This window comes from Myxine glutinosa, chromosome 12, assembly GCF_964187855.1.
Source record: "Myxine glutinosa chromosome 12, kmMyxGlut1.1, whole genome shotgun sequence".
In the NCBI taxonomy this organism is placed as follows: domain Eukaryota; kingdom Metazoa; phylum Chordata; class Myxini; order Myxiniformes; family Myxinidae; genus Myxine; species Myxine glutinosa.
In genome coordinates, this window is record NC_136272.1 from 89130219 (window position 1) to 89146463 (window position 16245).

The 16245-nt window shown below is 42.4% G+C and overlaps 1 protein-coding gene across 4 annotated transcripts in view; it reads right to left on the reverse strand.

Moving 5' to 3' along the window:
* LOC137437595 (beta-1,3-galactosyltransferase 2) overlaps positions 1-16245 on the reverse strand; it is a 38251-nt gene that overhangs the window by 17969 nt on the left and 4037 nt on the right. Inside the window, exons 2-4 of one of the 4 annotated variants that reach the window (XM_068132046.2) lie at positions 9190-9212; positions 6443-6579; positions 1417-1965 (exon numbers count right to left, since the gene is read on the reverse strand). In XM_068132046.2, the coding sequence (XP_067988147.2) occupies positions 1417-1965; positions 6443-6468 (575 nt within the window). In that variant the 5' untranslated portion in view covers positions 6469-6579; positions 9190-9212. Of the gene's footprint in view, positions 1-1416; positions 1966-6442; positions 6580-9075; positions 9103-9189; positions 9213-15127; positions 15683-16245 lie in introns of those variants that run through there. The other 3 variants (XM_068132048.2, XM_068132047.2, XM_068132045.2) reach the window with 3 other exon arrangements.

The window sequence follows — 16245 nt, forward strand, 5'->3', positions numbered from 1 at the left end:
ACAGAGACATTGGGAATGTTATTTTCGCTCACTTGGAGCACAGTGAGTTATATTGTACGAAACTGATGGTACCATCATAGGAATGATATATTTGTTGTACAATTGATTAATATTGTTATTGTACTGTTATTCTTGTGTGACCTTAATACAATACTTGTTTGTTGGTAACAATTGGTGTGGTTTCACCATTGATCTTTGACATACAGAATAACACATCTTTCTGCCGTGACTCTCTGGGCTCGGAGGTCTCTGGGCTCGGAGCCTCTCTGGGCTCGGAGGTACACCGTGACCGGGGTTTGGGGAGGAGCACGTAACACCTACCCACCGACATAACAATATGTATAATCTTGATGCTGATTACAGCTATACATGTTTACAGGTCATGTTTTTACAGGTTACAGGTTATGTTTTTACAGGTTACAGGTCATGTTTTTTCAGTTTACAGATCATGTTTTTTTACAGGTTTCAGATCATGTTTGTTTACAGGTTACAGGTCATGTTTTTACATGTTTACAGGTCTTGTTTTTTGGCTAAGGGCATGGCTGTGCTGCTGATGCAACACTCCCTGAAGGTTAGCGCGGCAATTTTTTGCCTTTTAGGACTCGTTTAAACCCGTTGATGAGCGCAGATTTTGATGCGGTCAATACACCTTAGTTAGGCATCAGAGATTAAGCTTGTAGCCAAGTTTCATCAAAATCGTGTTTGGTTAAAGTGATAAGGACTGAAGTGTTTATAGACTCAATGACTGACTGACTTCACTTCATTTCGAACACTGCTCGATCACATAAGCTCACCGGACTAATGTCCAGGTGAGTTATAAATGAAATAAAATGGAACTGGGATGGACACATGACAAGAAGAACGGACAACCGAAGGACAAAATTAATTGCAGACTGGCAACGGAGAAAAGGCCACGGAAGAAATGGAAGACCGAAGATTACGTAAATTAAGAGAATTTTTTTTAAAGATTCACTGCAGTACAAATGGTCCTGAATTGCAAAGAACAGAAAAGAATGGAACATGTTGATTGAGGCCTTTATCTTTCAGTGGAGTGAAATAAGTGAATCAAGTCAGGTACCTAATATTATGCATTGAATGTTGGTAAATATCAGGTGGAATAGTCTACTATTCCTTTAGAACAAGTGCAAGTTCAGGCATGGATTAGGATTTGTATGAAATAATAGAAAATGTTGATAAACAAAAAAGAAAGAATGTTGTATTGTGCACAAATTGACAAAGGTGTTGTAATTTAAAGGCTCATACAAAGGCTTGTGGGGGGGGGGGGGGGGAGGGGGGGGGAGGATGTAAAAATCATAACCAAATTGGAGATATTTTCAGGGCTCCAGGGTTATTAGTACTCAGAATTAATGTGAAAGATTGATAATATGAAATAGACAAAAAGTCAGGTAGACTTACACTGCTTTTGGACAAAAGTTTTGCAGCCAGTGTAAGGCCATCATTGTTTTCAACGTGAGGTTCCTGTAGGTATCCATAAAATCCTGCTGCACGATGTCCTTGTTTGTTAGACTCTCCAACTCGATCACCTCCTGCTTTGCATCATATGCTTGCCCAAGCATAAACACGTGTGTGATTTTAACCACAAAATCACGCTCAGATGAGGTCACAATAACGCGACTGATGCCACCCCAGGTTTCCCTGATGATCTGTCGTGCAGTCTTCTCCGATGGTCTCGAAATGATAAGAAGAATCAGAAACGGTGTCGCGTTTCGACACTTCCATTTCTCATTCAACAAATACTTAAATTGAGGAGATGATAAGTTCAGTTCTTGAGTAACAATCAAATTTTGATTCAAAAACTTGGGCTGGTAGATCTTCCAACTTGTTGGCAGCTTCATGTAGACCAGCAGCACAAGGAGGCAAACACAGATGTTGATAAGGAAGACCAATTTTAGATGGAGGTAATTGTAATTCTTCAATGGAAGTTTCATTTTCATTAAACTACACCTGTGTAGAAAATGAGGAGATGTTAGATACCCCAATTTAAATTGAGAATAATTCTGTTACAAAAATATTGAAATTCTGTTACAAACAAATCAAATAAATATTTTGTGACATCATCACATGTCCAGCATGTTTATGGAATCTCTCCTTTTATATATTTCATTTAACTTGGCCTAAAACTCCACACAATAAGCCTCAGAATATTTAATCAGTCAACTTATTGCAATAAATTATTTCTAACCTGCCAGTTATAATTATCTGATACAAAATTTTCAGCATCTTGTTTTTACGGCGTAGCCTGTAGGGTGAAGCTATCTAGAACAGTGTTTGTCTGTCCATATGTATGTATGTGAGTACAGCATCAACATCACCCACAGACTTGGACCAATCCATCACGTGAACCGTCCCCATCGTAACTTAACGGTTGACAACACACTTAACGCCTCTAAGGAAGAGAATTATTTTGTTCTCGAAACGTCAGGCTATTAATAAAGAATTTTAAATTATTTTACTGCTCAGTGTGCTATCCTTTACAATATGTATCCTGAGCTGCAAATCTTTCGACATGTACGTATATGTATATATATATATATGATACAGTGCTGAACGACGACCCTTAACAAATTTTGTAACTGGTCCAAGTATGTCCATTGCCCAATGATGCTGCAAGGTGCCTTCTGCAAACAAAGAACCTGAGTGAGGAAAATAAGTCAACTTGTGTAGAAGATAGACATGGAAAATGTACAGTCAGCTTCGAGGATGAAAATATTCAACTCAAGATTTAAGCATTTGCAACCTTTTTTTTTTTTTTTTTTTGGGATACAGAATCGAGGCTCGTGTAAGAGCTAACACATTGAACATGAAAACATGCACAGACGCACAGAACATGCAATGAAGGGAGCGGGAGGCAAGAGGTGAAGAGAGGGAAGCACACAAGTGCAACAACAGTAGAGAACGGGGGTGCCGGTAGATCTGTGGAAGGGGGAGGGCTGGGGGAGAAGGGAGGGTTACACGGTACAAAGCAAATGAACACTTCTAGGAACTCCATGTAAGAATCTGGGGATTCAAAGACGCGCATTTGGGGCGTTCTAATGGGGGTAGAAAAGATCAAGGTTTTGGATGGGGGAAGATAAGAGATGGTGGGAACAGCTGTTTTAAAGACCTGGAGGGAGGAGAGGGATTGAAGAGAGTATGGGAGTTTGTTCCAGAGGCGGGAGAAAAGAGGAATGAAAGAGTGAAGGTGAGCAGAGAGTCTTGATTTTGGCAGTTTCACCAGAAGAGGGTTGCTGGCAGATCTTGTGCATCCTGTAGGAATATTTGGGGGAAAGAGCACAGACAGAGCTGGGGGAGCAAGGCCGGAGAGGAGTCGGTGGAAGACAAAAAGACCACCTACCTGCCTGTGGTGAGAGAGAGAAAGGCCCTCAGAATCAGCTTCATCGCGGGAGATTCCAATGATTCTGAATGCTTTGGTTTCAACAGCGTGAAGCTGAGCTAGGTGTGAGGCAGGAGCACCAGCCCAGAGGGGAGAGCAGTATTCCATTGAGCTGCGGATGAAAGCTTTGCATGTGGTGAGGAGCTCAGAAGTGCCAGAAAGGACTTCACATGATGGAGGATGCCCAGTCGGCGACTGGCTTTGGAGGCCAGCTTGGAAATGTGGTTTTCCCAGGAAAGATCATAGCAGATATTGAGACCCAAAAGCTTGAGGGACAGAACTTCTTGAAAAGGATGGTTCAGAAAGTAGATGGGAGGGTTGTCCAGACGGTCTTTTCGGAGAGACAAAGTGAGAGTGTGAAATTTGTCAGGATTGAAAAACATGTTCCATTTGTTTGACCAGTTTGTGATATTGTCCAGGTCTGCAGAGAGTGAAGAACCTTCACAAAAAAACTCAGGTGAGGGTGGCTGACAACAAGGTGGTGACCGACAAAGCTGATTGTGAACTGTTTGGAAGGCCTCTTTCTGTTTGCAGCCAGAGGACATGATGTCAGTTTGAAAGAAGTCATTGCTTAGGATTTGTCCCCTGTACCATTGACATTGGCTCATCTAGATGGTATCTTGAAAAGCACAACCAAGAATGTTCTTCTGCAAGAAATGGAGAAAATGACTGACCCCCCCCCCCCCCCCCCCCAGGATAACTGATGCACCCCTTCCGCCAACTCAAGGTGTATTGACTGCTCATATATTTGATTGAATGTCACTGGTGCACATGATTGGAAATAGAGGGTCACCTACATTTGCAGACATAGCTATGTAACACTCCGACCTAGTGACAACACCGCTTGGCCATGATGACATGTTGATCTCGTCTATGATCAGTACCAAAGGGACTCCATCAAAGCTGGTGAACGTGCCGGAAGAACAAACACTTCATCCCCAAAAAAAGCAAATACACAATGGAAAAATGCCAATCCCCAAACAATGAGCAAAGTATAGAGCTAACACTAAAAACAAACAGCACTTGTGTGAGTTCCTTTCCGAGAAGTTCTCTATGCTAGGAGAAGCACATCTTAAACCTGGGTGAATGAATGAATGAATGATCGTTTTAAGGCCATTTTCCCCACTAGAGTGGGGGTTAGCCTTGCGGGCCCCATGACAATCATCATGGTTTCCTTTTTGAGGCAATGTTTTTATGGCCGGATGCCCTTCCTGACGCCAACCCTTTAGTCGCCTCTTACGACGTGCAGGGATACAGTGCACCTATTCTAAATCGGGGTACACACCGGGACACCTTAAACCTGGGTATCAGCTGGTAATCGGAGTTGGGTTCTGCAATGGAAAGATGACGTTTACAGTCACCAAGGGTCATCGAGAAACCGATCAATATTTGACATCGGATCATGAGGAAGCAAACACTCAACTATTGCTTTACACAAACAACGTTGCACGACAACATCAGCGTATAATAATCCAGTCTCTCGCCACTGAACTGGCCATGCTTTGTGTATCTCATTTCTATGAGCTTAACTGCAATGAATTCTGGTGACATACTGGAAACAAGGATATGCCGTGCAACCTATCATGTCATGTCGTGTCAAGCAAGCTTGATCAAGCTGTTTGCACGTCCCTTCCTGCATTTCATGCAATCTCACAATGTGATTCAACCAGATGCTTCTCTGGCATTGGTAAGAACAAAGGATGGAGGCTCCTGTTGGAAGACACCACCATCCAAGATGTACTGCATCACGTCGGAACAACAGCAGACATTGACGAACCAGCTTTGGAAGTGACAGAATCTTTTGTATGCAAGCTGCATACATCAGAGAGGAAATGTGGCAAAACTGCCAGTGATGTGCATTACTGACATTTTACCACCTACAACAGACAGCCTACGGCTCACCTGAAACTATCAAACACATATTTGGTGATGCGCACTCGAAGCTGAGGAAAACATTCCCAAACCCGGTGGATATTGTTGGCATTGTGAAGGATGTTCTGAGACCAATCCTTATGACAAAAGATCTGCAACCATCAGGACTACTCAAACATCAAGACAACTCGTCAGTGCAAAAAATCAGCATGTCATACTGGCAATGTTCATGCAAGGTCAAGCACTGAGGCCTGCTGTGCATGGCGGAGGAATGGTGCAATAAGTCATCGAATGTTGAGCAACAGATTGAGGATGTTGGACTCGGATGCAGAAGACCAAGTTAACCCTTAGATGCATTCATGGGTCATATTGACCCGGCATGATTTTTGTTTCACTATAACATTGTTAAAACAACGTTTTTATGCATGACCTTTCATCCCAGCTAACACAACAACGTTGGGCCAACGTCAAAAACCAACATCTGATCAACGTCTGTCTAACATCGGTCCAATGTTGGGCCAGTCTCCCTTCCAACGTCTACCCACCGTTGGCCCCGCTGGAACAAAATGATGTTAGCCCAACGTTGGTTTTGGACGTTGGCCCAATATTGGTTATTGACGTTGGCCAAACGTTGGTTATAGCATTGGCCCAATATTGTTTTTTGACGTTGGCCAAAAAAATTTTTTTACAAGTATGTTGATCGGTTGGTTTGTCTGTCTGTCTGTCTGTTTGTCTGCCTGTTTGTTTGCAGTACTACATCTACACCATTGCACATAGAATCACCATCGTTGGTTTCTGACATTGGCCCAACGATGGTGCTGACGTTGCCCCAATGAAAAATATATATACGAGTTGGTTAGGTGACAAGAACAAACCGATTACATTTCGGTTCAGGTCCGGATGCTATCCGGCCTATAAGTGGGATACAAAATGTAAACTGATCAGCCTCGATTCGTCCTCTTTTCATTCAATCTAGCAACACTGGAACCAACTTCCACATTCTCTTCAAACTCATTCTCCTCTGCAAGTCTTCAATACAGCTCTTCACCACATCCAAAACCATGATTTCCCCTCCCCATCATTCATCCCCCAATTTTCCATTTTCTACTTCCTAAGAGATTACTTCTAAATCTATCTTATTCATTTCCTGCATTCTCTCCATCCCCTCATCCTTACCCGCATCCCTTGCTGTCCGTCTCCATCTGTCGTGACGTTTGGCTCTGCTGTTTGCACTTCCTCCTTCCTTTTTCCTGTTCCTTTTATTCTGCTGTGTGTTGATACTCTCTGTGTTCAAGCTTTTCCATGAGCATTGACTGTACACAAAAAAACACGTTTTTCCTTATCGATAGAGAAGAGAAGCCTGCAATGCCTTTGGTTAAGCAAAGACATATGCGGCTATGAATAAAAACCTTTCCCACTGGTAAGGTGGGTCGGATTTGTTGGGCAGTGAGCCAGCAATCCTGTTCTTCTATTTTGCTGCGGAAACCACACAAAGCAAAATAATGTGTCAAAAGGCTGCGAGGATAAGAATGTATTTACAGTTACCTGGTCCAAAAACTCCAAAAGGCCAAAAGAGAGGTTAAGACAAAAGGAAATAATAATAATGTGCTACAAGTATGAAGCAGGATCTTAAGAAAGAAAACAGGTGAGAGTGAGAAGCAGAGGACTTACTTTTGATAGCAGAGCAGGAGGCAATGGTGGATAACAATAGAAGGCTGTTAAGTCATGTGTTAATTTTTCATGGTCGCTTTGGGTTACATTCAGGTTTTCATTGTAAACTGCACTGTAAAAAGTGTCCCTCGTGATTATCCCTCCATGAAGCAATTCCAACGCAATGTTGCCATGGGAAGTTTGTAATCTGATGTCATAATATTATCTGGTTTCTCTGATAACGTGGCAACACTTTTGCAATTGCACAACCAGTAAAAAGTTGAAGTACACCCAACATAATGTGTTAATGTGCAAAATCTTATTATAATAGAGCAAACGTATATATATATTTTTTGCAAGTATGTTGATCACCCGCTTTGTGTGTTTGTTACTTGCCGGAAAAGATTCCGGCAAGTATGTTGATCGGTTGGTTTGCGTGTTTGTCTGTCTGTTCGCAGTACTACGTCTACACCATTGCACGTAGAATCGCCAAACTTTACACACATATTTGTCTTGCCCTGGAATAGACTGTGCCCAATTTTTAACTCTCTCGCAATAGGTCGAAAAGTGCAATGAATGATCGTTTTAAGGCCATTTCCCCCGCCAGAGCAGGGGTTACCCTTGGGGGCCCCATGACAATTGAGGCAATGTTTTTATGGCCGGGTGCCCTTCGTGGCGCCAACCCTTAGTCGCCTCTTACGATGCACAGGGACACGGTGTACCTATTCTAAATCGGGGTACACACCAGGTTCATTCATCCCAGCAAGCTGGTACTCAATTTGCCGACCTCGGAAGGTATGACAGGCTGAGTCAACCCCCCTGGTGTTAATTCAGTGATCGACCGGGATTCGAACCCAGGATCCTAGGATCCCAAGCACGGCACCAGGATTCGAACTCAGGATCCGAGGTATCACCAAGCCGGCACCCTAACCGCTAAGCCAACACCAGGATTCGAACTCAGGATCCGAGGATCCCAAGCCGGCACCCTAACCGCTAAGCCAACACCAGGCAATACGAAATCCAAACTGAAACGCGAAGTTAATGTTTCATCTCAGGAGCAAAAACTGCTTACAAATACTCTGCTCTTGGTGGAATGAATGTTTGTGCCTAGTTTCTTATATGTCAATGTATATGTCAACGTCTGATGCATTCAAACAGTAAGCTGATCTGTATCATCATGACTTCAGTCAGGTCATCATGATGGTAACAAGCCAGAAACAAAAGTTATTATTGAGGCAAAATTGTGCTTGATGCACGCGACTAAAATGGTGAATAAACTGTTAAATTCCCGAAATGGTGTGTGCTGTGAGGGAGTGGCGAGTGAGAGTGAGTGCCTGGGGTGTGGTGCGGAGCAGCTGGTGTGGAAGATAATGTGGGCAGTGGTTGGGTGGAGTGAACCATGGAAAGGAAAATGCCAAGGGGATGTTTTGTTGTCTGCGATCAAACTCCAGCATGTGAATTCCTCATTCTGCAGAAATAATCGGACACATGAACTATTGTGTTGTATTGAACAAAGTGTTGTGTTGGGTTGTGGCAGGTAGTCGTTGGTTGCTGTACATATAGAAGTAAATGAGAGAGGGAAAGTTTACTCAGCTTTGTAAAATAGGTTCAGGAAGGATATATTGGGTAGACGACTGAAAAAAGGTTCTGATGTAATTTTTGCTGGTACAGTATTCTTCCAAGAACAGAAAAGGAACAAAATGTATGATTAGAGCAATGGTTGTTAACATATGGTTGGAATAATGGTGCATGCAGCAAGGCTTTGGGTTTAGGAATTAAACAATAATAATGTATCCGCAGTCAAAGGGAGTGTTTCAGATTTATGGTAAAACAGAATTGGAGCACGAAGGTTTACAGTGCAAATTCAGGGAAGTAATGATTTTTAGGCGAGAGGGAAGTGAAGAGGCCATAAAGGAAGGAAATGTAACCGAGTTTATGAGGTGAAGTGATTGTTCGGCAGGGGAAGCAAAGAATACTTGGAGGAAGGGAAAAGTAAAAAAAAAAAAACGTTCTGTGCCAATGCCAGGAGTTTAAATAACACAATGGAAGAGCTTGAAGTTAAAGGAGACGAATTGGAAGACAACACTTTAAGACTATATAATGTAAAAAAATAATGTGATAGATGTGATAGGAAAGATAACGGTGGAGGTGCAGCAAACCTGGTAAAATACAGTGCAGTATTGCTTCGAGAGAAAGGGATGACATTAAGGTGGGAATTCTTAAGGAGGATTCTGTGTGCATTGAGATTAGGGAATGCACAAGCAGTGACATACTTGATGATGTGTTCATAGGGCTTCTGATCGGAAGGGAGAGGAGGAAAGAGGGGTTCGTGAATAAGCTTGTGGAAAGAAGATTACACTGGTCAACAAAATTTTAAAAGTTTTATGGTTCTAGTATATTTTGAGGTGATTCTAACCGACATGAACCTGTAGATTTCGATTATGATAAACAATTTTCATTAGCACATCCAGTTTTTGAGGACCAGTATACCAAAGGAATACCACTTCATTTGAAATTTACAAACCTCTTGTTGACCCTGAGAAGGTATTCTTACCACCACTTCATTTGAAACTTGGTTTGATGAAGAACTTTGTGAGGGCCATGGATCAAGACGGTGCTGGCTTCCACTACTTGCTAATGAAGTTCCAAGGCATTGTATCTGAGGCCAAAGTAAAGTTGGGTGTTTTCAATGGTCCTCAAATTGGTCTTGTACTCACTAATCAGGACTTTGTAACGAGACTATCTGAGCTGGAAAGCGTTGCTTGGGATAGCTTTGTGGCTCTTGCGAACAATTACCTTGGAAATTTTGGAGCACCAAATTATGAAGAGCTTGTGGACAAGATGTTGAAGAGATACCAGGCGCTCGGTGCTCGAATGTCACTCAAGATACACTTCTTCCATTCTCATCTGGACTTCTTTCCACAAAATCTTGGCGATGTCAGTGATGAACATGGAGAAAGGTTTCACCAGGAAATTGCCATCATGGAGACTCGATATCAAGGCCGATTCAATCCAAACATGATGGGCGACTGACTACTGTTGGACTTTACAGCGTGAAAGTGGTTGCTCTGACAAACGCAAATGTAAAGTTCAGAAGCACTTTTAATGTGATGTAAATAAAAACTTAAAGTTCATATTATTTTTGTGATATTTTATAAAGTTCATATTATTTTTGTGATATTTTATAAAGTTCATATTATTTTTGTGATATTTTATATAGTTCATATTATTTTTGTGATATTTTATAAAGTTCATATTATTTTTGTGATATTTTATAAAGTTCATATTATTTTTGTGATATTTTATAAAGTTCATATTATTTTTGTGATATTTTATAAAGTTCATATTATTTTTGTGATATTTTATATAGTTCATATTATTTTTGTGATATCTTATAAAGTTCATATTATTTTTGTGATATTTTATACAGTTCATATTATTTTTGTGATATTTTATAAAGTTCATATTATTTTTGTGATATTTTATAAAGTTCATATTATTTTTGGAGATTTACATTTTTTTATGTGATGTAAATAAAAACTTTAAGTTCATATTTGTTTTGTGACAATAAATAGACTTATTGAGACTCGCATGCTCCAAAGATTTTTTTCCACACTTATGATGTACTACGTCACGGTTACGTGATAGCGAAATTTTAAGGTCAGATTCGGAATCGTGGGCACCAAATTAGTTAGAAACATTTGAAAATAAGTCAGAACCAATTTGGCTGTTGACCAGGGTTATTGATCATAGGGGATTTTCATTTGCCTGGGATAGATCGAGTCCAGGAACAGGGCAGTCCAAGATTGATTTTTAAACCAGTTTGTAGATTAGCCCATAATGGGGAATGCAGTGTTCGACCTTTTTAAGTAATGATCCCAATATGATGAGGGAGGTGGATGTATATTGGAGAACATTTGGGGACAAGCAACCATAACTTGAGGATACTGTGTGCAAGAATACTGCTGAGAGTTGGAGTTCAGGATGGTAGAGTTTGCCGTTACATTTAAAGAAGGCAAATCTTGAGGGTACGAAGAGAGTTAGGTGCATTAGATTGGGAAAAGCTAACGAGAGGGCAATCTGCATCAAAGAAATGGGCAACATGGTGTGAAGGTAGGGGCAGAAAGATGCCAGGGTGGTTGAACAGAGAGTTAGAGTGTTATAGTTCATGACACAAAGCGCATACCTCCGCCACGCTGAACAGTTTATCTTTTGTATACCACTGATAGGCCAGATCTGGATTCGGACCTGAACCAAAATATAATCAGTTTGTACTGGTCACCTAACCAATTCATCTGTCTGGTTTTGGCATAAGTCGACCACAACTTTTTAAAATATCATGCTATATATCGCTTTTGACCCAATCACTCAATGAAGAAGAATCACTCAGAATTTTTTTTAAAATCTCGAATCACCCAGCTCTATCTGTGCTCTGTCCCACAAATATTCCTACAGGTCGCACAAGATCTGCCAGCAACCCTCTTATGGTGAAACTGCCAAAATCTAGGCTCTTTACTCACCTTCACTCTTTCATTCCCCTTTTCTCCCGCCTCTGGAACAAACTCCCTCACTCTCTTCAATCCCACTCCTCCCTCCAGGTCTTTAAAACAGCTGTTCACCACAATCTCCCATCCAAAACCTTGATCTTTTCTACCCCCGTTAATTCACCCGAGATCCACTTTTTTGAAATACCGACTTATTTCCTGGAAGTCATAGCAGTGTCCATGTGGTTTTTTTTTACCTCTAAGAACCCACCCCCTCCCCTTCCCATGCCTCCTCCCCCCAAGCCCTCCCACAGATCTCACGATGTTCCTGCTCTCCATCTTGTCTCCCGCTCCCTTTATCATATGTTTTATGTGTCAGTTTGTCTTTTTGTGATCAATGTTAGCTCTTCCACGAGCCTAGATCTTGTATACAAAAAAAGAAAGAAAATAAAAGAAGCTTCACATCTGATGCCCAACGAAGGTGTATTGACTGCATCAAAATCTTAGCATATTAAAGGGGTTTACGAGGGAGGGCGGGTTTACCCCCCAAAATAGGTATTTGCTCTGTTCTCCAAAACTACACACACAATTTCAATGAAACTTTATCACAACCTTCATCGACCATGATGTACCAAAGTTTGTTGCAGCATTAAAAACATCACGGTCTGAGGGAGTCTGTCGGGGGTTTGAGTAACTGTTGCTCCTGATCCAGGTGAGCTTCAGGACCTGCGGTCCTATTTTTGCTTGGCTCAAAGGGGCGATTCTCAAAAAGGTGGACATCGGAAAATTTCGACTCCGGTATTAATTCTTGGAAATAATGCCAGGGTCAGATAAAAGGCCCCTTTATATGGTATGTGCCATGTGGCAAACTATAGAAAAGAAGGGACATTCTTGGGGAAAATGCCACGAGCATAGAAAAGGCCCCTTTATATGGTATGTGCCATGTAGCAAACTATAGAAAAGAAGGGACATTCTTGGGGAAAATGCCACGAGCATAGAAAAGGCCCCTTTATATGGTATGTGCCATGTGGCAAACTATAGGAAAGAAGGGACATTATTGGGTAAAATGCCACGAGCATAGAAAAGGCCCCTTTATATGGTATATGCCATGTGGCAAACTATAGAAAAGAAGGGACATTCTTGGGGAAAATGCCACGAGCATAGAAAAGGCCCCTTTATATGGTATGTGCCATGTAGCAAACTATAGGAAAGAAGGGACATTATTGGGTAAAATGCCACGAGCATAGAAAAGGCCCCTTTATATGGTATGTGCCATGTAGCAAAATATAGAAAAGAAGGGATATTCTTGAGTCAAATGCCAGGGGCATAGAAAAGGCCCCTTTATATGGTATATGCCATGTGGCAAACTATAGAGAAGAAGGACATTCTTGGGGAAAATGCCATGAGCATAGGAAAGGCCCCTTTATATGGTATGTGCCATGTAGCAAACTATAGGAAAGAAGGGACATTATTGGGTAAAATGCCACGAGCATAGAAAAGGCCCCTTGATATGGTATGTGCCATGTGGCAAACTATAGAAAAGAAGGACATTCTTGACCGGTGACACCACATCGGACTCCAAATAGATGGCATGAAGTGGAGCTCTAACACAGCCACCAATGCCCTGTAAACGAACACTATCACCAGTTGCCGTCTCCTCTGACAATGGCAAGATGCCTTGAAGCATTAAAGATTGATGTGCTCCAGTGTCCCTCAATACCCTAACAGGTCTCCGGCTAGTCAAGGCTCCATCCATTGACACAAACCCCTCTGAAATAAATGGTTGGTAACCCTTTTGAGGGCGACCACTCACATTTGCCATTGCATTCGGAGTGGTACTAGTCGAACTCCGCTCCTGATTTTCCTTTCCCAGAGCATAACAGTGGGACATCAAGTGTCCAGGTTTATGGCAAAAAGCGCAAGTAGGCCCGGTGGAGAACCTCGTGGTCTGCCAAGGCATGGGGGCGGCGGTCTGCCTCGAGCCCCCCGGACGATAGGTCTGTCTTGGAACCGCAGTATTCTGATTTCTAGAAGTCGTGGTATTAGAGTGGTCCTCATTTTCATCTTGAGGCCGCCCCCATGAATTTTCTTTCTCAGCCCCTGATGTTCCATAGCTCCCCTGGGTCTAGGCGAGAAGTCTGCCTCATACCTCAGTCCAAAGTTGTATGAGCTTTAATGCTTCAACCTGGAGGCGAGAAGTTCGGTTTGTGGAACCCCATCCTGTGGGTTAAGGCATAGTCATCTGCCATGGTTGCTGCCTCATACAACTTTGGTACTTTCCTTTCCTCCAAATGTACTTTAATGTCCTCATGGACAGACTGTTGGAATTCCTCCAGCAGGATCAATTGTCGCAATCGTTCGAAGTCTTTCCCGACTTCTTTTGAATCACACCACCGATCAAACATGGTTTCTTTCATTCTGGCAAACTCCACATGGGTCTCATTCTCCCTCTTCCTGGCGTTCCGGAATTTTTGCCGGTAAGCTTCCGGGACCAATTCATAGGCTTTGAGAATGGTTTTCTTCACTATCTCATAATCTGCACATTGCTCAATTGGTAAAGCCGAATAAATATCTTGAGCTTTACCCACCAGAACACTTTGTACTAATATGGTCCAGGACTCCTCCGGCCATTTTAGCAGTTGAGCCACTTTCTCAAAGTGTAAAAAAAACTTGGCTACCTCCTTTTCATTGAAGGGTGGAACCAGCCTCACATGTCTGCCAACATCCCATGTGTTTAGAATAGTTGTCGAACCAGTCGGCATGGGTGGTACCTCTCCCCGTTCTCTCATTAACTCCAGCTCCTTGACTTTAATTTCCTGCTGACGCGCCAATTCACGGTCCTTTAACTCCCTTTCGGCTTTTCTCTCCTCTGCCTCGAGTTCCCTTGTAGCTCTCCTTTCCTCTGCTTGTTTCTTTTCTCTTCTTTCTTCGAGTTCCCTTGCAGCTCTCCTTTCCTCTGTTTTTTTGTCTTCTAACCTTTCCTGGAGTTCTCTTTCTTGTGCTTTTAACCTTTCCTGGCTCTGCAATTGCATCTCCACTTTCTGGAGCTCCACATTTTCTTGTTCTTCTGGTAACCAATCCAAGGCTACCTCTCCCCGTGTTCCTAGTTCCACCAGAGATTCTATCACCACTGTCTGCATCTCTGGTTTCTTCATTTTAGCTCGGACCTCCAAGCTAAAATGCTTGCCCAATATCAAGAGTTCCGATTTTAGTAACGCTCGGATCTGTGCCTCACTAGGGGTCGCTGTAAACTTCTCTGCGTCAAACTCCATGGTGACTATCCGTTAACACCTGTTAACCTTCACACAAGAAATTTCCCCAAAAAAACAAACAAAAAAATATATATATTTTTTTTAATTTGGGAATGTTGAAAAATTTCCAAAATTGGAAAATTTGGGAATGCTAGGGAATTCTATCCCGGACGATATTTAAGGAATTTGATATCCCGGACGAAGACCCAATTTCGAGCCCATGAGTTTCAATTGGACGAGCCCCCAATTTATGTTACGGAGTCCTCTACAATCTCCTGGTCTCGGTAACCTCCGAACCCCGAGAGGAACCCCGGCAGAAAAATATATTACCCTGTGTTGAAAATCAATAGTGAAACCACACCAATGATTATAAATGAACAAACTTGTATTATAAATCACACACAGGTATAACGGTACAGCAAATGGCCATTAAGAGTGCACTCTATATATCTCTTATATAAAGTCAAATAACTCACTGCTCCCAACGAGTGAAAAGGACACTCCTCAATGTCTCTATGAATTTTCCCAAGGCGAATGGGATTCGCTCCAGCGGTCCATGGAACGAAATCCGGTCGAAGCCCGAATCTCGGTTTCCAGTCGATATCCAAAGCGGGTACAGTGGGCAAGGGTGCGCTGCCCGCCAAACTGTACAACGGCACCCTCCAGAGGCGCACCTTCACCGCTCCCTCAACAAACCGCAACATAATTGGAGATGTAGCGGTCACACCCACTCATCCCTGACAGTCGGTAGGATGTTAGGGGTGAAGATGACACGAAGCAAACCTTCACAGGTGTCCGAAGCACGGGGTTCAAGATGGCCAATGGCTCTAGCTTGAGCCGATGCGACGAGATGAGGATTCGTCGGAATCTCAGTGCCCCAAATCTGTCTACGCAGATTTCTCCACTCCAGCGAATATTCTTATCGCCGGATGTCCCTTCCAGGAACTCAAAATCCCCTCGCGGCTGTCGGTAAACCTTGATCGTTACGGAGCGCTGACGTCACGTGTCCTCTCCGACTTTGCTCGCGCTGCTTCTTCCTCTTCACCACATTGTCTTCTCGTTCGGTTTCCTGTATCATTTTAAGTTAACCTTTTTAACTTTTAAAAACTGTTCATAAACAATAAACCTTGGGAAGACAATAATAGTACATAGAATCCTAAATCTTTCAAGTGGAGGAAAACCACAATAACGGAAGTTACAAATCCGTAACACAGGGGCATAGAAAAGGCCCCTTTATATGGTATGTGCCTTGTAGCAAACTATAGGAAAGAAGGGATATTCTTGGGGAAAATGCCAGGGGTATAGAAAAGGCCCCTTTATATGGGATGTGCCATGTAGCAAACTATAGAAAAGAAGGACATTCTTGGGTAAAATGCCAGGGGCATAGAAAAGGCCCCTTTATATGGTATGTGCCATGTGGCAAACTAGAGGAAAGAAGGGACATTCTTGGGGAAAATGCCAGGGTCAGATAAAAGGACCCTTCATATGGGATGTGCCATGTGGCAAACTATAGGAAAGAAGGGATATTCTTGGGGAAAATGCCAGGGTCAGATAAAAGGACCCTTCATATGGGATGTGCCATGTGGCAAACTAT